Here is a 24216-nt window from a genome sequence, read left to right as displayed (position 1 = left end):
CACCTGCTGTATGGTCCAGTAAATGCTAGCCGTGCACTCAGGCTAACGGTGACAAGAGTGGTCTCACGTCTCTTTCAGTGTGTGCCGATTCCTGCTCAGATCTCCTCTCCTGCGTTATGTTCCTCATCAAACAGCACCAGAGCATTGACATGCTAATGATCATCATTTGTAAGGATTACCGTTTTGTAATCTCTGTCGTTACTTTCATAATGGAAAGATTTGGCTTGCACTGTAGCGAATACAACCTCTCTCTTTTATGCATTTTGATCCACTTACTTTTTTCAGCCTCCCAACTGGCGACTCTTTGGGGCCTAACGAAAAGAACAAGTTAGTGGGTATTCCGTTACCCATGCATTTTCACTTCCGAAAAAGGGAATTCAAGTTAATCACCTGTTGATTTTAAATGTGCAATTTCCACGCATCTCCATTTGATCAAATTATCTGCCCACTGCATCATCAGTTGCTGGTGTTGTGTTTCACTGACGTTGTTTTAATAAGAACGCTCCCCTCTCTTAACCTACCCCTCCACGGCCTAGTTTACCTTCGTGTGATTAATGAGCAAAGAAAGCGTGGCTGAATGAGGCTTCAGAAAATAAGTCCCACAAGTTGTCTTATGACATCAATTTGCATCTATCTGTCCATTTCATCCTCCTGTTAAAAATCCAGTAATCTGCCTGGATCCCATGTATAAAGGTTTTTCTTGAGGTGATGTTTTTTTTTTTGGCAAATCTAAAGTCATTCGGTGTCTGTCTGACTTTCCTTTTCACATTCTCGTCACTCTGCACATTGTCCAGTCATCTTGGCTTTGTTCTGTTCAGAGGGCTGTTTTCTTTACAGAGCAGGTGTGCCAATTTAAGACAAAGCTCTCAACATCTCTCTCAGATGGAAAGTGCATTAGTGGAAACAGAGTTTAGTAGAACACCCCGTTCTTTTATCTTAAGTATAATGGCTGCTACTCAGCTCTCAGCATCACCCTCATAACCTGAAAATATACCATTACCTCCTGTTTTTCTCAATTTCTAGATTGAATGCTTTTACGAAGGTCGCCCCTTTTCATCCGCAAGATCTTTTATTTTTACAGTGTTTGAAATTTCAAGATCAAGTGGAGCACTCTTAGGGAACATGGCTGGTTAAGGTACACTCCGTACCATTTCTGGACTTTGCATAGGTATTGTGCTCGTGTGAGAGCAACAGGTTGGAAAACGGAAATCAAACTTTCTGAAAGGAAAGGTTTCAAACTTTACGTTCTATTTGTGCTATATTTATTTGTGGATTTTGTTGCTTTTGGTACATCAAAAGGGGAGGTGATGAGGCATGAGAGAGAGTTGTGCAGATCTGACTCTCTACACAATGGTTTAAGGTCAAGTGCGTGGCAGTGTGGTAAAATTACTGCCGACATCTCCCTGCATCGATATCCTGCAGTCATGCAAGAGGGATGCAACAAAACCTTCATTATTGTGATATTGAAAAGCTCTACTTTATAATTGTGCTGGTTAAATCTTTAATGCACCTCTTCATTTTCAATGTCCACATTAGACAAATTAAGGTGGGTAAGTTTTATAATGGTAAGGATACTTATTAAAGTAATGATGTGCCAGAAGGATGTTAAGTTATAGGGCCGCATGGTGTTGCAGTGGTCAGCACTGCTGCCTTGTCATGCTGGGGCCCTGGGTTCAATTCCTGACCTGGGGTGCTGTCTTCATGGAGTTTGTATGTTCTCCCTGTGTTTGTGTGGGTTTCCTCCAGGTGCTCTGGTTTCTTCCTACAGTCCAAAAACATGCTGGTAGGTTAAGTGGCTTCTGGGAAAATGATTGCTTGCCAGGATAGACTCCAGCTCCCCTGCGATCCTGAACTGGATAAAGCACTTACAGGATGGTTGGATGGTAAGTAATAGCTAATGGGGTTTGAACTGGGAAGCTTCTCTCAGCAGTGCTTTGGCCTTAACTACGGCCCCATTTAGCCCGCTGAATGGAGCCATGGGCAGGCTGAGTGTACAGTCTGGTTATTTACTATTTTACTGGGAGAGCTGGGGTCAAGCAGCCCGACCATATTGTTGAAGTTGATGCCCTGTCTTTTTTTGAGAAACGTCTGGACAAGATTGTGAGCTCAATTAGAGGAACAAACAAGCTAGATGGCCCAAATGGACTCCTATTATTTGCAAACTTTCTTGCGTTAAATGCTTAGCAGAAGCAGGGTGATGTAGATATATATAGTAGAACCTAAAGGTTAATGAGTCTAAAAGCCATACAGATTAAGTGTCCCTCTTCCTTTTCTCAGAGATCACTGTTACGTCATTTTTTGGAAAATGTATCTTTTTCCTGGTTACAGTCCTTGACCGTGTGTCACTGACGCCTTGTCTTTTTTTGCAGTCCAACATTGCTGCCTCAGACTCCCTTTGGATGTTTTGTTTTCTTGTCCTTCCTTTCCGATCTCTTGGGTATCTTCTTCTGATCTCACGGCGGGCTCTCCTGCGCTGTGATCCAAAACTTATTTAAAATTTCCATTTGCTAAATTTTCCAGTCAGTCTGCCAGGAGATTGTTTAGTTCATGGAGCATAAAGAAATGCAGTTCTTAACTGCAACAAATGATTGGTTATTACCAGGAAAGGGAGAATATTGTTTAGCAGCAGATGCACTGGCGTGTTATTGATGGATACATCCCTGAAACTGAATGAGTCTATAATAAAAGGTATAGGCTAGAAGTTCATCCCTCCATCCATTTTCTGACTGCTCAGTTCAGTACGGGATCATGGGGAAGACTGAAATCTAATCAGGCAGGCAGTGGGCACAAGGCAGGAAACATCCTGGATGGGACGCCAGTCCATTGCAGGGCACACACGGACACAACTGTGCACATCAGAGCCAATGTGACAGAAGCCAGTTAATTTGCCAGTATGTCTTTGGACTGTGGGAGGAATCCGGAGGACCTGGAAACCCTTCCCAACGCAGGGAGAGACCTATAAACTCCATGCGGAGAGCACCCCATGCCTCCTTGGCTGGAAGGGAGAGGGGGTACTGCTTTCTGAATTGTTCTCCAGGCTGGACATTGGACAGGATAAATGATGGCAATTTAGTTCTCATGCAGTAGTCCACCTAACCCAAGTGACTCGCAGTCAGTCATGAATGATCAGTTCATTAAAATAACAACAACAAGAACAATTTAAATTATTGAAAAATAAAAGTAAGATTTTTTTTATTTCTAAGAATATGCATTAAGAGTGATCAGATCCTTTTTATGCTCCCTATATTTCTAAAAATATGATGGCTGAAGATTAGCAAGAAAAAGCTCTTATTCTTTAAAGCAGGACACGAAAGCCTGTACTGTAACACTTTTTTTTTTCAGCATGCTTCCTACTCCAACAGCAACGTTGAAATAATGAAACATTAGCAGAGTGTTATAGTTGCAGTGATGTGTGGTTGGGGCGGCTCTTTGCATTCAGTCAGCGCACCGAGTCATGAAAAGATGCCAGAGAGCTTTACTACACCTCATCAATGTCAAGTTCTTTTTTCCTCTCCTAGAAAGTAGCAGGTTTTTTTCCTGCTCTTACGAGCTCATCTGTTATTTACTGAATGGAGTCTTTAATATCCTGAAGCAATCAGCTGCCCACACAGCACTTTCACAACAATTGTTTTTTTATTCTCTCTCTCTCTCTCTCAAAAATAAAAAGTACACACCGTCCCAGAAAATATTCCACAGTACAGATCTTGCGTGCCTATTTATAAATCTCACCATCTCAGCTATGTCTGTCAGTCTCTGGTTCTAGTCGGTTTTCTTCATGCTCAGTATCTTTCCTGTTCAGAATGTTGCTTCGGCCTATAGGCTGTCACCTGGATTGACAGACCAAGCACAACAATAGGCACAAATCCAGAGCAGTAGTCTTACACACACGAGTCCAGCGGGGATGGAATGGAGGGTCGCAGAGCTTGGAACAGGACAGCTTTTACACTGCTTGGTTCCCTTAAAGAAATGTAGCTAAATAGAATATTTTACTAGATTAGACTATATAACAACACTGACCTATTGTAGAAAAATGTAAATGTTGTTTTCAGTTTGCTGGTCCACTAGATTAGGGCTCAGTGGAGCTGTCTTCTTGCTGCATTGTAACTCATTTTCACGAAGTGTATTACAGAATCCAGATCTTTTAATTAGTGAATGATTAAACGAAGTAAATAAAAAGTGGCAGAAATAGACACTTGATTAAAAAACAAACAAACAAACAAACAAACAAACAGCCCTGGGCTTGCCAGTTAAGACACAAGAGATGTGTCATCCCTGTACAGCGTACTGTGAAAATTGCTCCTCTGCATGCAAAATATAGGAACTGCAGCATTCTGTGAATTTCCCTGGTTTAGCCTGCCTGGATGCCTGCTTTATAAATAGAATGGCCTAGATTACAACAACTGCAGTGGTGACAGGAAGCTGCCTTGAGCACTGCTTCGGCTTTGTTGTGTAGACGGGACTGTGATGGCACAGGCATTCTGCCAAAGTTATCCTTCCTTTGCTGGATTAGCCTGGTATTGACAGAAATGACCACAGTCACAAGCTGACTGATTCAGCGTTCGCCCCCATTCCAAAACATAAGCGTGCACTCTTCTCAGATGAGCTGGTTGTCCTGTCTGTCTGTTTGGTGGAGGAGTATGGTGTACATTTATACTGTGTCGCCTGAGATGAAGGCAGAGAACACAGAGACAAAGTGGACTTTTTTATTATATTATTTTAGTATTTTATTAGACGCACTTCTCTCCTTTATAATAATGTTTTCATAGAAAACAATTCGCAGCCACGTTATCGGGGAACCAAATGTTGCGCAGTTGCATGGATAAAGGACTTTTTATCACAGAGTATGAAATTTCCGCTCTGTTTTTTTCGTCTGAGAGACACAGAAGAAATACTGCCTCTTGTCTGCAGCAGCTTCTGTCTCGGGCTGCAGTCCATCATTGCACTCCAGAAATTTCCTGCTTGAGTCTTGTACAAGACCCCAGTGCCTGTGTCCAAAAATAACCCCTTTTCAGTGGCTTAGGTGTGCTGCCTTCATGAAGCTTCAAAAGAAAGAATACTTTCTTCATTCTTGTTCTAAAGGTTTCCTGTGCTATTCCTTGTATGACCGAATATGGGGCAAAGTTATAGAGGGTGTCTGTTGGGCCAGTGATATGGCATAATGCATACCCCTTTGTAACCTTTTAATAGTGCAAGGAGCTCCTCAGAAGGAGCTAGACCTACATACAGTAGTCTGGTGGAATACTGGATAAACCTGTCCAATTTCTAGGATTTCCAGAGTTAACTGAGCACAGGTGTTGTCAACAAAGGCCTGTACTCAGTTGTTATAATGCCATGGAACACTGGAGTGAGGGGTCTGTTATTTCAGATCAGGTGATTGTGTTGAAAACTGGGGATTTCAACAGAAGAATAGAAAAAAGAAGAGGCATTTTGAATGTGAATATTGAGTCTAAGAGAAGCTCAAGACCTCTTTTGGTAGTTGGTGGGGTGGAATAGCCACACATCCTACAAGTTTGTTAGTATTGCTCATAAACAGAGATGCTTCTTTGTTTTCACAAGTGCTACTTCTGTGACATGTTGGAAGTTATTAAAAATCTTTAGTGGCATTGAAACACTGGAACCTTAATTTTGCACTAGAGTAGAAGCACAAACTCTTCTATATGCTAGAGGTCAAGCCAGGAAGAGTCAAGCTGTGGAGACCAGTGCCCGCTGGTGTCCCACATAGTAAAAACATAGGAACAAGCTGTAGATCTCAGTGTAAGCAAGGTAAATGCATGGTAAAGCACATAATTATTGTGGTATTGTGACATGCAAAGCAGATGTGTGGTATTAGCATGGTAAAGCTCCAAAATGCCCTGGTTAACTTTTATGAGATGTCAGGCTTGAGACATTAGCCCCGCTGGATAATGAAATGAGTTAGCTATGGGTTAGTTATGAGTTCATTCCAGCTGGAGAACACAAATCGCTTCCGATATGAAAATCTTTAGAAAGATTGGCTGCTCTTGTCCTTTACAGGCTTTTTTAAAGAGAATTTGTTTTACACCACTTTTCTAGTCCTGTCTGTCCAGTACCTTTAATAAGCATTAAAAACACAGTACACTAAGGGAAGAAATGTTCTATACGTAACCTGTATACGACAAAACATCTGCTTTAAAGGGTTTGATCTTCTAGACTTCTCTGCTTTTGGGCATCTTGTTATCTAGTACTTGCTTTTTACGCCTGTGCCCTTACATCCTGGCCATTTTCAGAGTGGAACATGTGTAGTCCCTGCAGGCTATATGCGTGGTGAGCGTTTGATTAATTGCACAGGGTTTTGTTCTGTTGTAAGAGAATTATCAGCTCCAGAAACCTTGTAGAATTTATTCAAATGAAACACTGTTCTCTCCTAACAGAAAATTGCTTGTTTTAACACTGAGGTAACATTATAGCATATAGAGGAAATGTGCAATTGGTCAGAAAAGCAAGTGGCATGCTTGTTGCCACCCTAAAACAAATGTTTGATAGACTCCTAACTTTAGCCTGTGCTTTCAAAGTGACCTAATTAGCCAACCCAGTTTAAATCAGTGTATGGTATACGCTTTGTACATAACAGCACCACAAGCATGGAAGAGAACGAAGGGATGTATCTGTAGGCTAGCAAACATTTGCCTTGGTATTTAAAAACTGCACTTGCTTGCCTGCAAGCCTGCCTGTGCTCTCAGTCTTTAGAACATTATGCATTGTCTTTTGCCCCAAAAGAAGCACGATGTGAGTGTGATTGAACCTACCCATAGTTCCTGCTTGTCTCCTCTAGCATGTGTTTTGCAGTATACTGCATTGTGTGCTACAGTACGCGAAGTGCCATGCTTTGTTTTTTCCATTAGGGATGAGGTTTTAAGTGCGGTCGACCATTGTGAACTTTGAACATTGAACTCTTTCTCGAGAGTTTGAGACTGTATCTGGGACTGTGGTGGGACTGTGGTGGTGGACACTTAAATACACTGGACATTTCAAGCGTCAAATCATAATTAGTAGAGTGCGCTAAAGACAAATCCATCATAGTGGACTGTATATAGCTGTGGTAATGTTTCTTATTGACAAAAGCTTTTTGTGACAGATTGATCGATAAACATAATTAGTCAGGTGATTATAAAGAAACCCGATGAAGCATGCAGTTTATCATTTTCATTTGCTATTTTTCAAAATTACTTTTAAATGAGATATTTTGTTAAAATGTAAAAACACTGGGGATCTTGGACTGCCTTTAGGAGTGTGGCCGGATTTGTTTAGACTTCTGTGATAGTGGCTCATGCTTGCTTTCTGCTTTTGTCTGTTGTACATTGAAACAACGTGTAAGCTCATCTGTCAAGCTGCATGCTGTAGTACACCCCCTTGCCTCCTGTTTTTTGTTGCAGTGCAGCAAAACATTTTGATAGAGGCAGAGTAATCAAGTAAGAATTAATGATGTTACTGCTTTCCTTTTTTGTTTTTTTCAGACTCATAGCTCTGGTTTAGCGCACTCACAAGGTAAAGAAAGCAGGGTTTTATGACCAACATACAATTCTAAAAATAGAAACTGAGAAAAAAAGAAGATAATCCTTACCTTTGTCTCTGATACATTTTGCATCACTGCATTTCGTTGTTCATGAATGGAAAATGATCCGCTTCCTTTTGTATAGCCTTGCACTGTGTTGTAAGCTGTCTCCCAGCCCATGTGTTCCACATTAAGGCTTTCGAAATAGATGGTAAACCTGGGCTTTGGCTTAAGGAGTCTTATTTCCTGCAGATGCAAATTACACAACAGTAACAGGCTGTGCTGTGTGGGCTGTCCAGGTGTGTTATGCAATGCTTGAAAACCGGTTGAAGGTCTGCCCCCTGAGTTTCTATGAAATGAAGACAAATGAAGCATTGTGGTGCCCTTCCAAAATGAGCCTTACTTTTCACATGCTGATCTCTCAAGAGTTATTCAGCTAGACAGTGATTAGATGTGGGGCAGGAGCAGTTCAATAATTACTGTCATTTTGTTCAATTTGTAAGTGTATGTACAGTATTTAGAATGCTTTTCCAAGTGTGGCCTAGATTTTCAGCAGGGGGGAGAACTTGCCCAAAGGAATATTGTTTACTAATGACTGTTTACAGTAGAATTATTTTTTGTTGTACCAGTTGCATATTGCGGATTATGACAAGATGGCAGATTTTGCTTTTTCAGAGGATTTTCGATCCAGTCCAGAGAAAACCCTCCGTAACATTTTGGCAGGTGGATCAAAGTTTTGATTGAATCCAGTCCGTAGGGGATTCGTTGTTCCTCTACCAGAGGGTTGCTTCTTCAGAAGTACTTGGAGTAAGAATGAAAACCACTGAGGGACAGCGTGTTGTTTTGCTTTCATTAACATAGATTATGTTAATTAAATGTGGGAGATGGACTCTTATGATAGAAACATCGAGGAATTGGATATCTTTTGCAGACGTTCTTCTACATCCCCAGGAGTTCATTGTGATTAAGTTGTTTGCTCATCGGCTATTGCTCCGATTTACATAAAAGAATGCAAAGACTCTGTTCCTTAATGCCAGCAGGCATTGATTAGCAGCTGTACAGGAACTGCGTCCCACAGTTTCTAATGGATTATCAGCAATGACTCCTTTAAACCAAAATGGACTCTGTGTTAACAAATCAGCCCCTTTGAGTGCTGTGAATGCCTTTATTGCACAGATTATATAAATCCTGGTGTGCAGTTGCCAAGCAGATTTACAGTGCAGTTTTGGAATAATTAAGGAAAAAGAACAAAGCTTAGGCTTTCTGGATATCTGGGAGCTGTGCGTGGACTGTGCGCATGGCCCGTTTTATAAGGAGGAATGGGATCTTGTGATCTGATGATGCCACTGTGGTTTTGCAGGGCATCTGTGGGAACATTGGGCCTTAAAGAAACAGTACTAGGAGGTCTGAGTGCCATGTGTGAAGGTTGCATTTTAGACCCAATCTAAGATTAAGGTGTAATGGCCCGGCTCTAACCCAAGGAATTCTAGGCCTTTGAAAGCCAGTGGACACTCTGAGTGGAGCATGCACTGGTATTCAGGCAGACCAGGGAACATGCTGTACACGCTGTAAGCGGCCGTGCAGCACACAGAATAATGGAGGAGGTTTTCGAGCTGGTGGTCAGGTCTGGTGTCTGGTCTGAAGGGTCGGGCTGTTGTGGGTGGAATTCTGGAGTAGCACAGACAGACAGGTTTGTGTGAAGATCACTGAGACTCTCAGGGCAATTACCCAATGACAGGGCACCTGAGAGAGGACAGGACACGGCTTAAGTATCCAGCGCCAATAAAGTAATTGCCCGTTAAGTGGGAGCAGGTAGCAGTGACAGACAACCGTATCATGTTCTCACGGCAGCGGGAGGTGTTTGATTCTGCGTGCGAACGTGGCCGGTTGCCGTGGGGACTGGGGGCTGTGAGCAGGGGGCAGAGACTAGGTGTTATATTAGGATGACAGGATCCTGAGTGTGTAGTCTTACTGCACCTGTTTTTACAGGTGCTTACAGGTAAGGATGGGAGTTTGTTCAAGGCCTAAAAGCTGTCCACCTGAGAAAAACTTGTGGCTACAAGGGTATCATATATTTACCGAAAACATAGAAACAGCCAATACTCCACCTGCTTGCTAATGGAAAAACCAGTTATCCTGGCGATGCAGCCGGCAAGCCACAGGCCTGTCCTGTAGATTCAGAGCTCAAGGCAGCACCGGGAGGATGAGACCATTCTCTTGCCTGAATGGGAGATAGAAAGAAGGTCAGTTTGGAGTGGCCAGTCAGGTCTAGCCAGCACTTCGCAATCTCTGCACAGACACCTGAATCTGGCTAGAGTGGCCAGTCTCGGACCCAGGACCTAGGAGCGGTGAGGTAACACACTAGTCCCTGTGCCTCCTTTCCACCCTGGCCACGATGGAATGCCTTCAGATGCATTCTTTATTCTGCATGACAACATGGCAGCCATTATCTATATTCCTATCCACTTGTGAACCTTAAAAAAAAGTTTAATTTGAGTCAGTCATGCTTGATTCCATGCATCACGGTACCCGATGGAGCTCATTAAAATAACTGAAATACAGGATACTGAAAACAGTTTTTTTTTCCTACTTCTTGCACAATCATTAAATCCTTTGAATGTGGACGACTTGCATGATATTATGTGACAAAGAAAATTTACATTTCCAGTTAATCACACAGCTTGAGACTTTATCTTTTAATTAGTTTCGTAAAAAGACAATATATTCTAGGTTGATAAAAGCGGGCTATCAACAAAGAAATGAAGTACAGTAGCCTTTTTGTTGTTCCCTCACTTTGAATGTCCAATATTAATTGAATGATATCATGCCTGAAGTGATTTCATTCAGCATTAATTGACTAGAGGCTAAATGTACTTTGTGTGAGCAATAGCCTATTCATGGTATGCTAGAGAACTTTTGAAGACGTTTCCATCAAAGGAAGAATCATTCCAAGCCTCACCTGTCCTGATGTGGTGAATTGTGTGCCTGTCATGAGTGCTAGTAGCACCTAACAGTTGACCAGACTTCACATGCTTCAGCTTTTTTTACACCAATTATCTCAATGTGGTCTTGTTCCTACAGTATATTAAACACCATCAAGTAAAAGAGCACCAACACTGCTAGCCCAAATTCAGATAGCAGCTGGTTCAGACAATTATATCTGAAGTCGTTCCTGATGTTTTCAGAATTGTAGTTAAAAACCAGCTGGAAAATAACGCTGGAAACTTCATTAATTTAAATGCTGTTACAAGTCTTTAATTCTGGTTTTGTGATATTGGTAAACATTTTCCTTTTTTGTTACATAAAAAACATTGGAGGTAGTCAGTCTTGCTGTATGTTTTTCAAGATGCAATTCGCAGGTATCATAATGCTGTGTTGTTGAATGGGCAGTTTTGCCCACAGGAAGCCCTTTGTATCAGCAGAGAAGCAGGTTTTAAGTTTTTATTGTCTGCAGTGCATGGTGTTGTTCTGCAAGTACTAGCACAGCGGGATTAGTCAAGAGCAGCACTGCAAATTAGCAGGCAGCGAATGACGTCAGTGCTGGGTCTGAACGCTCTCTGGTTGGTGCATCTAAAAGCAGGCTGTCTGTGAAGCACAGAGAGCATACAGCCACAGAGCTCCTTCTCACAAGTCTAGTGGTGTTACCAGTGCTTCCAAAAGCACCTTACAGCTAGCAGAGCTTTTGGAGTTACAGAATTACTCTTTTGCTTAAAACTAGAACAAATAGGTTTCAATATCCTTTTTTCTTGATCTAGAAGGGAATGCCATCTCTTAATATGAAACTGGAAGTCCTGGCTGTGATTGCGTGTGAGGTAGACTCAGAGGTGTTTACATCCGACAAAATGCAGGTACAGTAATGCTCTGTTGTTTATTTTAATTTCTACTTGCTGCCTGAAAAGATGTTTATATTCTGTACGCGAAGCAGTCAGGACAAGCTCCTGTGCAGGGTATTGTGTTGACTCTCTTGTCTTCTGATTCATGGACTTTGTGAATGAATCCACAGTAGATGGAATCGTGATGACAGATGTGCTTCTCTTCTGAGGAGGAAGGAAAATGCCGTAATACGGTGCTGTGTACATTCATGCCTATTTATTATTGATAACCCAAGCTAGTTAGGATCAGATATCTCCCTGTGAATACGTGCACCATTCAATTCTGGAAGTCAACTACCTCTGTAAAAGAGTGGAGTGATGAATGGAAATGAATCACAGCGGAATACCGAGAGGCAGTTTGATATGCAGTGCCAATTCCCTGCAAGAACATTGCAGGTAGCTTTGTTCCTAATGGTCACGGGGCAGGATTCAATAAAAAACAGGAAGCAGTAACCTCTGGCAGATGAGAGTGCCAGTACTTATTCTGCCACTGCACTGCAGATAGCTTTATTGGAGACGACAGATTCGACCGTTTAAGTATTCCAATGCAAATTTCCCAGTGCCATCTAGGCATAGCCATTGCACTGTACCTGATGGTGCACACCCCAAACCAAGAAAAATAACCTGGAAGAGAGCAGAGAGGCATCTTTCAGATCTCCGCTGTTGCGGAGAGATGTTATCAAAGTAATTGGAGCGCTGCAATGTCGTCTTCTCCTATGTGCCAGTTCAGTCATAAATGATAGAGTATATGTTGGTAAGCAGTACAGTTAGGTCACCTATAAACAACATTTGCACCCTCTGAAATGTGAACAAGTTAGAGCTTTGGGTTACTGGCTGGATTTGACTGAGATTTTGTGGCAATGCAGTACAAATTGACTTTACTTCCTTTTTTTCCCAGATCATTAACACACAGTCAGAGATCTTTGCGTGAGATCTTTGACTGCAGGTATTGATATTGACTCTCCCAAAAGATAAATTTGATTGGGATTTTTAGTTTTCCTTTGTGTATTTGAATGTTGTGTGGTTTACTAACATATTGTATTATAGCTCTTTTGCCATGGCTGCACGGAGTTGTAATAATTTTTTCAGTGCCCATACCCTGGTCCAACACAGTAAATGTTATAGTGCTGTTAGCCACAATGCTTCCCTGCTGGTCTGAATTGATCCACAGCGGTGCTGTCATGACCAGCCATTGAGCCTTCATTATTAGTAGTATTGGCTGTTATCGGAAAGCCACAGTGGAAAGCGGGAGTCACGGCAGGCTGGAGCTTCTCCCAAAATCATCGCGGGGGGAGGTGGAACTTGCTCAAGACTCTGTCCACTGGACGAAACCGCCAGTCCCTCCCCTGGCCACAGGCACAGACAGAAATCACAGACAAAAATCAGTCCTAGCCAGCGTGTTCTTGAGCGACAACTGAAGCACCCAGGGAAAACCCACACCAGCGTGAGGGCAACATGCAGACTCCACACAGACACACCCAAGACCAGAGCCGATCCCAGGACCGTGTTGGTCAGGAGGATCCGAAACATATTTTCTACTTTTTAACTGATGTAACCGATGGCGGTATCATCTCTTTGAAGTGAGCGATGTTACCTTTTGACATTAGCTTGCACAGTCTGAGGTATTGCAGTTTGACGTGTTAGAAAGGGGCCTTTGTTTCCGTGCTGGAGAATTAATCTTTCCCTGCACAGCCGGTGATTGTAAATGATGATGTGCATTGTACATTGTTTTATACCTAAGCTGCTCTTGCTGTCTGCAGTTTTTCCATACTGCAGTTATGAGCAGCATGGATAGGAATATACCGTCTATACTATATCAGGACTGACCAGTGTTAACATTTTACCTATGTTGTCTCTTGCCTTTCTGAGTGGGTCTGGGAAAACACTTTGTCAAACACAGCATCTCCCAAGTGTTGAGTGACAGAATGAGAATCGCTCGAAGAAAAGAGCAAAATAAATCCTCCAGAAGAATTTGCACCTTGAATGCTCTGGTTGGGTGGTTATTTCATTTGAACGCACTAGCATGGGAGAGGTTGAGGCCGAGGCCTTGCGAGCCTTCCTCTGCAACACGCAGCTGCCAGAGCTCATCCCCTGTTTTCAATGATCTGCAGCCCCTTTGCTACTGCTGCATGTCTGGGCTCCCTGCTGTAAGATTCCAAATGTCAGCCGAACATACCGTATGAATGAATGAATGAAAGTATGAACCTCTAGCCCTGCCACCGATGTGGTACTGGCTTGGTAGTAAGTTTAAAAGACCTCTGGTGATAGCGTTGCGTCAGTGAGTGCACAAGAGAGAAGGAGGATCCCAGCTGATAGTGGTGTAGATTTAGAAGAAGAAAGAGAAGTTTGGCCGTGGTCTCCTGAAGATTTGTTTGAAGAGTCCGTTGTTCAAGAAGGACATCTGAAATAAAACTGTACGTGTGGGAATTCATTCGGAATTAGCAATAAGAGGCATGAACTCCGAAGCAATGCCTTGGGGAGAAAAAAAATAAAGCAGGATTGCAAATGAAATTTGTTTCTGTGACGTCCTGCACTCTGGCTCGAATACCGCAGTGGAAAGATTCCCGACCTGTGGTGACCGACCCCCGGCAGGTTCAGGTCTGGCACTTGCTAGGCTCAGGTGTGCCAGTGGAAACGGGGTACCCACGCCTGTTGAGTTTAATTAAAACCCACAAGTGCCTAATATGATCCAGGTGGCACTGTTGCATGCTGTGCCAAGGATACTCTGACCAACCCCAGCCCACCACACCCCCAGCAGCAGGTGGCAGATTGTCAGTGACCACCTCACTGTCAGTTAAGGGCATAGTCAAGGCTGGAATAGGCCATGTTGGACCTAGAGGTCTCAGTTTGCACTCTGGGCAATGCCTTTAGTGGCAGAGGCATTCAGAAATCCCTCTTGACAGGTAACCAGAAAGACATTAAAGACATAAGCTGCTGCAGCATGTTTGTTGAGAAATCACTGTCCACCCCCAAACACTTGCACATTGTATTATAAGTGTTTTGTTGGTGATCTTCACTCTTGGAGGTGGAGTGCTGTCAATTGTGCTTCCCTCTGCATCTATCGTCACGTCGTGAAGGTTGCAGACCTGTAATTCCTTTTGTTGGAACATTTTCTGCTTCGTGCATAATTGTCCTTTCCAACTTTTTTTAAGCACTTCCTGTTTTTTTCATCATGTCATGATTAATATTGAGAAATTGTGTGGAATCTGACCTGCTGTCAGAAAATGTAGTGTTGAATATTAATTTATGTATGCTGTATACTGGTGGCTGTTCAGAAAACAGACCAGTTGGTTCATTTCTAATGCTGTGCTCTCTTTTTCTGCACTTGTACCTGTGTGTGGTATATGTGCTGGCTAATATGCATGTAAACGGAAAGAACAAAGTCTCCAGTCGATCCAGAATAACCTAAATAAGCATTTTTGAAGTCGAAAAGCTGGCAGTCTATTCCTCCAGACGTTATTCAATCACACTGATGTCAGTCTTACACCCTGTAATTTATTTTTCCCTGCCCCAGCCTTACTTTTGAGACAATAATACCTTGCGTGAAGCTGATAATGACAAATGGTAAGATATAAGCTAGTTTAATACCACTGCTGTGATAACCGCAGACCTGTCCATAGCTGCAGGTAGCCATTTTGGAATGACACATGCTGTTTAACAGCTCTCTCGTCCAGCTAAATCTGTAGCAGCTCTGCCATTTCTTTCTTATTTCAGGCTTAAGAAGCCGGGCTTAAAATTGCTTTGGAAATGTTTTGATGTTCTTGGAATCTAAGTGAATGACACCCTAAGTGAAGCCCCATTCATTTAGAAACATCCATAAACATCTTATGTGTGCATTGGCTGGCCTTAGGCTTTAAGAAGAGCCCTTATACACATGGCACTGAAAATCAGTGTGTCAGATCAGGACACAACACTGCAGTGGCTCAGATTTACATTGTGAAATATAGTTCATTTTTTTCATTTTATTCGCAGGGTGTGCTTTGTGTTTCTTAGGGGCCAAGTGTTGCTGCTGTAGTACAGGTTGCCCACAGTCTGACACAGACATTTTTGGTGCTCATCTGGCCCCCATGTGCTGCGTTTAGCACAACCTCGGGCAAATTTCATTAGGAAGACTTTGAACACCGTGTATGTGTGTGTGTGTATACAGCACTTAATCTGTACATGTGAAATAAGAAATGTAAGTAAACCCTAGAAAACAAGCAGCTGTTGATGCTGTACAGGTCAGGGTTAGGCTTATCTCAGATAAACTGCTGTTTCTGAAGCCCCTTGGAAAGACTGCAGTCATTCCTTGAATGATGGTGCTCCTAGGGCTGGCCTTTTGGATTGAGCTTCAGCTTGATGCCTCTGTGTGGCTCACCAGCTCCCAGTAAGCAAGGCCACCAGCCAAGCTCTCTTTTCAGACTGCAGGTGGTGCAAGCACTGATGCCATCGATTGTTCAAGTCCAGTCTGCTATGGGATTCTACAACACCGACAGAGAAAAGAAATGAATTTTATTGTGCTATTTTAGTGCACTCTGTCTCAGCTGAAGCTCTCATTCAACTAAATGATCCTGCTTCCACCATTACAACCTATGAAAGTCTAGGAATGAGAGGAGGCCATTCGGCCTGACTAGCTAGCCCCTGAGGTCCGGGCGGGTTGATAATTTCAGACCCTCTCGCTTTACCAGAAGCGTGACATTCGTTAAGCCCAGTGTCTACTAGGAGGACTAGGAGGCACTCAAGGTTATCTTGTGCAAACTGGGTTGCATTGGCCCTTGTGAAGGTTATTAATATGAATGTTCTAATTATGAGAGTCAGTGAGCAGGACAATACTCCTGCACAAAAAAGCAGTTTTGCCTTATTGTTTTTTTTCACTACACTGTATAAGTTCATTGTAGTCTTTACCTGCTAGGGGTTTGTATATGAGCCAGTATGTTTTGATTAAATGAGCACAGATAAATGTGTGGTTGACACAATTAATGATTTTTCTGCATCTCCAGAGCAACTTTTCTGAAGAGCCTTTGATCAAAAGGATCAGCCAAATACATACTGAGAGTCTTATTTGATTCATTAACCTTATTACATATAAATCACTACGATGGACATAAGCCCCTGGTTGATTTATTTTGTTGTATTTTGCTTTCAGAGCTAAATTTTTAATGTGGTTTTAACCTTGCACTTCCACGTCTCTGTCTGAGGCTTATGCAATATTCATTTGATTCATGTCAAGCACATCGGGAAGCAGGGCACCACTTTTCCAGTTTTTTAATGACGTTTTCCCTAAACTCATCACTTTCGGCTGCACAGGAAAGCCAATCACATGTGCACTCGCACACACATGAAGACCAGGCCCATTGCTGTTGCAGCTACATTCTGCCCAGTCTGTGGAAAGTGGACTTGCTCAGCAGAGTCGCAGATTTCTGACTTTCTTATTTTGGAATTTGCTGTCAGACTGAAGAGGAGCCTGACGAAGGAGGTGCTGCACTGTCATCCTGTGCAAGAGAACGTTTTCATTTTTCCTGGTTCCGTTTTCTCTAGTGTCAAAACTGACTGAACACCCACTCTTCAGTACTGTGATTTTCACCATCTGCTGTGGTCAACCTGCAAAAAATCAAGTGCAAGAAAGAAACATGGCAGTTATACCCACTTTATCATTAATTTTTAAGCTAGGAGCTCTTCAAACAATGCTCATCATTTTGGAATGTCCATCCATCCATTTTCTGACCACATAATCCTGTACAGGGTTGTGGAGGAGCTGGAGCCTTTCCCAACAAGCAACAGGCACAAGACAGAATCCGCCCTGGACGGGTCACCAGTCTATCATAGGGCACACATGTATCTGTACATATTTAAATGAAAATGTGGGCTTATGGACGCTGCTCTGAAAAAAAACCATAGTACTTTCAGACTCGGCAATATATAGTATAAAAGGAAACACAGGAGAAGGTACCTATAAACAGCCTATTAAGGAGTTGCACAACATTGTGTGGATAGGATTAGCTTAAGAAAGTATTACGGATTGCCACAAACCACCTGTCTGACTGAAAACATTAGTTCCAAATTGAAATAACAGGATTAATAACCCACATGCTGTGCAGAGATAATCGACTCAGGAGTGTTTACATCCCAAACATTAGCCTGCATTATTTAAGATCCTTAAAATACTGTAATTAACTAGTGGTGTGGACTGGGTTGAGATGGACTACAGAAACACATGCCTGGTTATAATAGGTGCGAACTCTATTATGCCAATATATGTGCTTCACTCTGCTTTTATTCAAGACTTTGGCGTGAACAAGAGTTGTGGAAACACCTAGTTCCCTATATTCTGACACAAAACCTCAGAACATTACCAATTATGTTAAAATGAATGGAAGTTATGATGAGACAATAATTTTAGCTTCTTTCGGAAAAATCCTGGCAGCTTCAAGTCGGCACAAGTTTAGGAGAACAATAGCCTGTGCCGTGCCTGTTTGGCCCCATGAGCAACTCTTAGACTTAGGGTGTTTAAGCACAGTTTTTATGAAAACACAGGCCATGTTAATCTTGGTATTGATAAAGGAGCTGTACAGTCTGCCTAGGTGACATCAGCATTGTTGTATCAAATTAATTTGAACTTTTTTCCATGATCCGTGATCCGATGACACCAGCAAATGAGTTCCTGCACACACAGTACGCGCAGTATTGCATTTGTGGGGCATACTCATTACCTCGATCTCATACTCTTCTTCTGCTCTATTTATAATTCAACAATAATGCCCACCACCGCTTATTGTACTGTGCCTGTTTTAAAGTCATGCGTCGGTGTAATGGAAATTGTAGTATAAATAGAGACCATTGTTATTAAATAGATCGTAAAAGGTTGCTATTTGTTCTGTCTTTATTTATTTAACTTTATTGCGTGATAGGTTAATCTCATGATATTTCCATTAACATGAAGCTTTCCTATGGTAGCTTGTGTGTTGGGGTGGGTCTGGCTGACTGGTCAATTAGGGGATCAGAGAGAATCTGGCTTGTTACCTCTGATCAGATCTGCTGAAAGTGCGAATGAGCACAGGGAAAGTAATTAAAAGCGCACTTTGAACAGATACATGTTCATAATTATTTTCAGCTAATTTTGTGCTTAGTCCCAAGTGGCACAGGTCCCATAGAGTATGCAGTTTTTAATTTTTTACTCAAGTTCCATAAATGACGAACGAGTGTACTTTGACTAAAATCTTGTCTCTCTCCAGGGAGAACATTTTAGCTTGATCTTGTACCGACTTAATGAGCCTGGCTTCAGCATGCATGATTTGTGCTTTAGTATAGGCTGACCTTAACTCACATTTTCAAAAATTCTGAGGCATTCTGCACCTTAATTGAGTCAGTTTACCGCATCTGCTAATAACCCTGTTGCTAGGATGAATAAGTGCTTAATTAAGTAAGAAGAAGTATCACTGATTAATATAGTTCAATAATATTATGTATACTAAATGTTCTGGTAAATAACATTATTTTTATCTCCACCTTTATTTGTACATTTATAAACATCGGAAAGGCAGAAAAATCTGCCTTACAATGTATTTTCAGTTTTTTCCCCCTTGTTTAGGACTGTGTGTGCGATCACAGAGCTGAGATCCAACATGATGCTTTGTTGAATAGTCATGGCATACACAGAGACCTTTATTGTTGTGAATAATCTGTGGCTAAATTGTTTAGTAGCCCGAACTGTACTAATGCTGTGCAGGAAAAAAAAACTATTGTTAATATGAGCCTTCATATTTTCTTTAACAAGAAACGGAACAGGCATTACAAATCACATATTTATCTCCTTTTGTGTGGTGGCCTTTTAATACATTTGTTTGTGTGGGAAGTTATTCAGGATCTTTCATTCAGAATTCAGATTTTGTGTTTCGTTTTCTTCCATGCGAACTGTGATCTCTTGCTGCTGTGTGCGCGTCTCTTCCCTTTATACCCCCTCTGTGAATTTCATTTTCTCTGCTGAATCACCTGAAGCAAGGCTGCTAACAGATACACTCCTTCAGTACAACAAATTTAATCCGTCTTTTGCATAATGCGGGGGTTGTGAGAGAGTAGTGTGAGGATAGAACGAAAAAGAGTTTTAATCCATTACCTAGGGAGAACTGTTCAACAGTTTGCCTAATCTTGCAAGTGGGCGTCATCAATCATATTTTCCTACTCTACGTTAAACGTTTTCCATCTGGATTTAGAGAACAGCGAGTACAGTAGGTTTTTGTTTTGATGATCACTAGAAATGTTTGATTTAAAGCAAAAAAAAAACAACAACAGTCGATACTGTAAAAATGGGATAGGATAGTTATGAATGATGAATGATTTTCTTTATTATTATTGAATGGGCAACCGGCAAAAATCTCAAAACCGTAAGCACCACAGTACTATCGGATCACCAGAATTTAAACAAATATTAGAAAATGTAAAAGAAAAATATACATTTAGTGCATTTGTGTTAAAAAATGCGAGTTGTAAGATGGGTAATTGCCTCAATTTCTGGAAAAAAAAAGTCTCAGGCCATCCTCTCCTGATTTTTGATGATTCTCATAATTTTCTGTCCACTGACATCAAGTCACTTAAGTCATATGGGGAAGCACAAGAAATTGTCTGTTATCACATTGCAATGCCCCTTCTTTTCCTTGACAAAGGGGTCTGTGATGGTTCCTGTCCTGCACTCGTCCGTGTAATCATACAGAGGACTCCAAATCCAGGAAATCCTCAGCAATTGTATTGACCTTTCAAATTTCTCGTCGTAAAATTTCACGGCTGTTTACGGATTTATGAGGAGGTGGGAGCCGTTCCATATCTGGAAAGCTGGAAAAACTGCCGCTTTATTTACTTTCCCCAGTTATCACTGGTACCCCCCCATCTCTAATTTGTGCTGCTGCTCACGAAGTTCAACAAGCGTTTTGAACAGGAGAAACGATCGAAACCTCGTGTTTCGAGGAGAAAAGAGATTTCAGGAGCGGCTTCCAAAAATGGCGGGCAGCATAATGTCTAAGAAAGGGGGGGGGGGAAATGTAATTAGCACTCTAGTAACTGCTCCGTTTTCTTTTTTTTATTGTGTACTGGATGATTTCTGGCTCTGTGTACCTAGTACCTGTGGTAAAAGAGCTACTTAATGCCACATAAAAATGATTACTAGTTCAGAGCTGCGTCTTCTGGGAGAACTGAGTTCCAGAAGCTCACGGTTGCAATCAGCGTTGTATTTACGGCCGTCATGGGGAAACAAATCAATTTTCACTGTATGTTTTGTATAGAAAGCAAGCAAAAGAAACAATTAACCGTCATTGAGGTGAAAATATGGCTCTATTGCCCCCGACGAACAGTGTTAACGATTTTAAACTTTCTTATCCTACAGTGTGCTTTTAATAAGACCGTAACTGTGGAAATGATCACTCGTAGAGCCACAGAGACGTGAATGTATGTTGATAGACGCACTTCATTTGTATTGTTTTTAAAATAACCTGTGATTTAAATGCAGACAATCCTTACGTCGGCATGTTACATTAACGGCTTGCTCAGAGTTTCAGGAGAGTGTGTAAGGAGCGTTTTGGAGGGAGAAAAACAATGTTGACAGACCCATCGCTCTGGTGTGCAAAACTCTTAAATTTCACCTAGAAATAGCCCGTTACCGTCAGTCTGGTGTTTACTGAAGTATCGGCTGCCCAACGAGACGGATCGCGTCACTGCTTGTGTAGCGACAATTATGTACATCCTAAACTTGTGCACTTTAAAAGCCCAGTTCAGATTCTACTCCCACCTTTTGCCCATCAACTTCAAAAACCACAAAAATCAAAGGCTGACATCAGACGGCGTTCAAGTGTGTCATTCCAAAGTGTTGTGCATTCGTTACAGTTTGGCAGAAACGATAAAACAGAACAGATGAGGTGTTTGTTCGAAAGCGCAGGCTCTAACCTGCATCCTCTTCCAAAGCAGGTTTCTTCTCTGAAGTGTTTTTGTGAGCTATCACTCTGCATTACTGGTGCGTGTCCTAGCCATCATTATAGATCTAAACATCTGGGCTCCGCGGTGTCACTGTTTTAACCTCATGTTCATGCTTTCCATTTCAGGGAGTTGAAATGTGGCGTAAAGTTTGCTCTGCGAATCTAACAACTGCTTAATCTAAAGGTTCCGACAGGCGCAGTATAAGGTTTACAAAGTTGCCACTGCGAGAGCAACCGGCGTTTCTTCGCCTCTGCCTCTGCAACACGATCTCTCGCTCCGGAAGTCCAACTAAACCCCATGACATAAATAAATAAGTAAGTGCGTGCGGTTAGGTTACAGATTTGTTTTGTAAAATAAAGGAAGCCCATGAACCCTGTAGAGCTACAGGTTTTGAAGCTACCTGCTTCACGTTCATGCAGTAGAAAATGTTGATTTTTGTTTTTAAAAAGCTTTTTTTCCCCCCCCAAAAAAGACTGCACCTCGGAGCAGGATCACAGCATCAGAATTACCCTTTGGTTCATGTGCACTTTGCTTTTCAAGAACACTTATGGGCCGTTCATTTTTTGTGCATTTTGTTATTTCTAAGAGTCTCTCTATATTGAAAGTCTGGACTGGTGTTTTTGTGTGGAAATATTACTTGACAGGCTTGGCACCTTCAACGCTGGTTCCATCTGAATTGTAGCACCTGGATTCTGTTTTTTTGGTAGTATGCTGTGTTGAAACCAGAACTCTGCTTTCTGTTGCATTGCAGTTGATAGTGTGAGAGTCCTGCTGGGCACAGCTATTGGGTGATTCTGGTTTCCTGATATCTCTTTATATATTTGTTGGGGTTATTAACATTCTGTAAGATGCGTGCTACTTTACACACTCTTATTCATTTTAAAAGGGAAAACAGATGTTCCCAACAATGAAAGCAGGATGACAATGGATTACACTGAATCGTACGATGTTTCCTAGACCCAAGACAATAGATTTGAAGTTAAAGAGCACATTTTGGAATGTTATCCTTTACTGTAAATACATTGTAAGTCTTCACCCCTTAAAAACTGTGAATGTCTGTTTTTTTGCACTGGAGTGGTGAAATGGGCCTCATTTAATATGATCACTAGCTACAAATATGGCACATTTCTGCACACTTTCTTTCTGTTATAGCAGGCTTCTGTGCGGTGAGAGACAATTTTTACACCAAGGGTGGTGGGTGTCTGGAACAAACTGTCCAGCCATAACCTTAATGAAGCAAGTGATCCCTAATTGACTAGCAGGGACATGTACGATGGAAAGTGTTTAATGTCCTTACAACTGGAAGTGAAGGGCAAGTAGGGTATCTTAAGTTTACTTGACACATTCCAAGCAAGTAGAAAAACAGGTAATCCTGTTGGAATTTGATTGTGTAAAAAGTTATTTTAATATCCATCCATTTTCTAACACCGGGAACCTATTCTGGCAAGCAGGGGACACAAGGCAGGGTATACCCTGGATTGGACACCAGTCCATTGTAGAGCAGACACACAGATACAAACACACACTCACACACACACTTGTATCAGGACCAGTTTTTCTAGAAAACAACTAACATACAGGTATATCTTTGGATTGTGGGAGGAAACTCATGGGAATATGGGGAGAACATGCAAACTCCACTCAGATAGCTCCCCAAGTCCAGAACTGAACCCCAGCCCCAGTGCTAGTTTATCACTGCGCCACCATGCTGCCTGCAATCATATTGAATTTGGTTAAAGTATCGATCCTAATAACTTTATTTCTCTTTGTCTAATTGATTAGGCTCTAAAAATAAGAAGTCTGGCAACAGAAGGGACAGCAGTTTGCTTGTCCTTTCAACGTGTTCCTTACTGAGAAAACAAATACTGTGAACTGAACGTTTCTGCTCATGTTGATTAATTTCCTGGCAATCGCTTGGTGTTGGAAGCAAAGAGTCTCTTTATTTTTTTTCCTCATTGATTAAGTGTTACTTAGAAAAGTATTTTTGGCTTCTGGAATTGTGCTTATCTAGTGAACAACAGTGTGTTACTAATTCAGCAAAACCCCCCAGTGAAAATGAAAAAAAGCACTCATGAACAATTGCGTCAGTCCAGGTTTTTGAGATGCTGTTCAGATCTGATTTGTTTGACGCAGACAGTCAAACAATTTTGGTGCGCCACTGGTAGTTGAAAGAGGCTGTGCATAATGTAGTGTTTTATCAGCAGAGAGCTGGTGAGGTTTTGTCATATTCACTTCATTTAAAAAATGATATGGCCCAACTGTGTAAAATGAATAGCAAGTAACATCTGTGATTGCACTGGTCTCTTGCTTTGATTTCAGTCTCCTTTACAAATCACACAAGTGCTGTGCAATTTTCATCCTGTTCGGTTATAGATTAGAGTATGAATATGCAGATACAGGAGGAAAGATGTGCAAAAAACTGTTCTGAGAAGTGTTAGCAGTTCTTTGTTTTAGCAGCAAATGGAGAAATTCTCAAATTCTCCTGTCAGGTGACAAGCTGCAGACTCATAACTGGAGCAATGTGAGTGGAGTACTGTACAGTACCTTGCTTAAAGATATTAGGGCAGAGTTTCACAGGGTTGGGATCCATGCACCTCCAACCTGGACTCCAAACCTCCTGTCTACTGCTCAGCCCTTATACATGGAGCTATCTTCAAGGATGAGATTGTGAAGGTCTGTAGATGCTTATCGACAGATGATAATCACTTAAAAAAACCTGTGCATTACAAAGCAGAGAGTCTTCTGAGGGTTAGAATAAGAGTGAAGTGTCCACTTTATGCAGTTTGTTAAGAGCTGTATGTACTGTACAAGCATAAAGGGATTCAAGCTCAGGGCTCTGTTGAGTCATTTTAGCAGTCAAGGCAGCTGCTTACAGTGAACTTGAAGCCTGGCTTC

At 41.8% G+C, this 24216-nt stretch overlaps 1 protein-coding gene across 2 annotated transcripts in view; it reads left to right on the top strand.

Moving 5' to 3' along the window:
• Positions 1 to 24216, top strand: part of rcan3 (regulator of calcineurin 3) — a 39461-nt gene that overhangs the window by 2448 nt on the left and 12797 nt on the right. Inside the window, exon 3 of one of the 2 annotated variants that reach the window (XM_088931608.1) lies at positions 11266 to 11358. The exons of the other annotated variant lie outside the window; for it this stretch is intronic. Coding sequence (XP_088787734.1) covers positions 11266 to 11358 — 93 coding nt within the window. The remainder of the gene's footprint in view (positions 1 to 11265; positions 11359 to 24216) is intronic. 2 annotated transcript variants of the gene reach the window in all.

Source organism: Atractosteus spatula, chromosome 14 (genome assembly GCF_055471065.1).
Source record: "Atractosteus spatula isolate fAtrSpa1 chromosome 14, fAtrSpa1.hap1, whole genome shotgun sequence".
In the NCBI taxonomy this organism is placed as follows: Eukaryota; Metazoa; Chordata; class Actinopteri; order Semionotiformes; family Lepisosteidae; genus Atractosteus; species Atractosteus spatula.
Note: the sequence above shows the minus strand (reverse complement) of the source record. Positions and strands in the feature narration are given on the sequence as shown.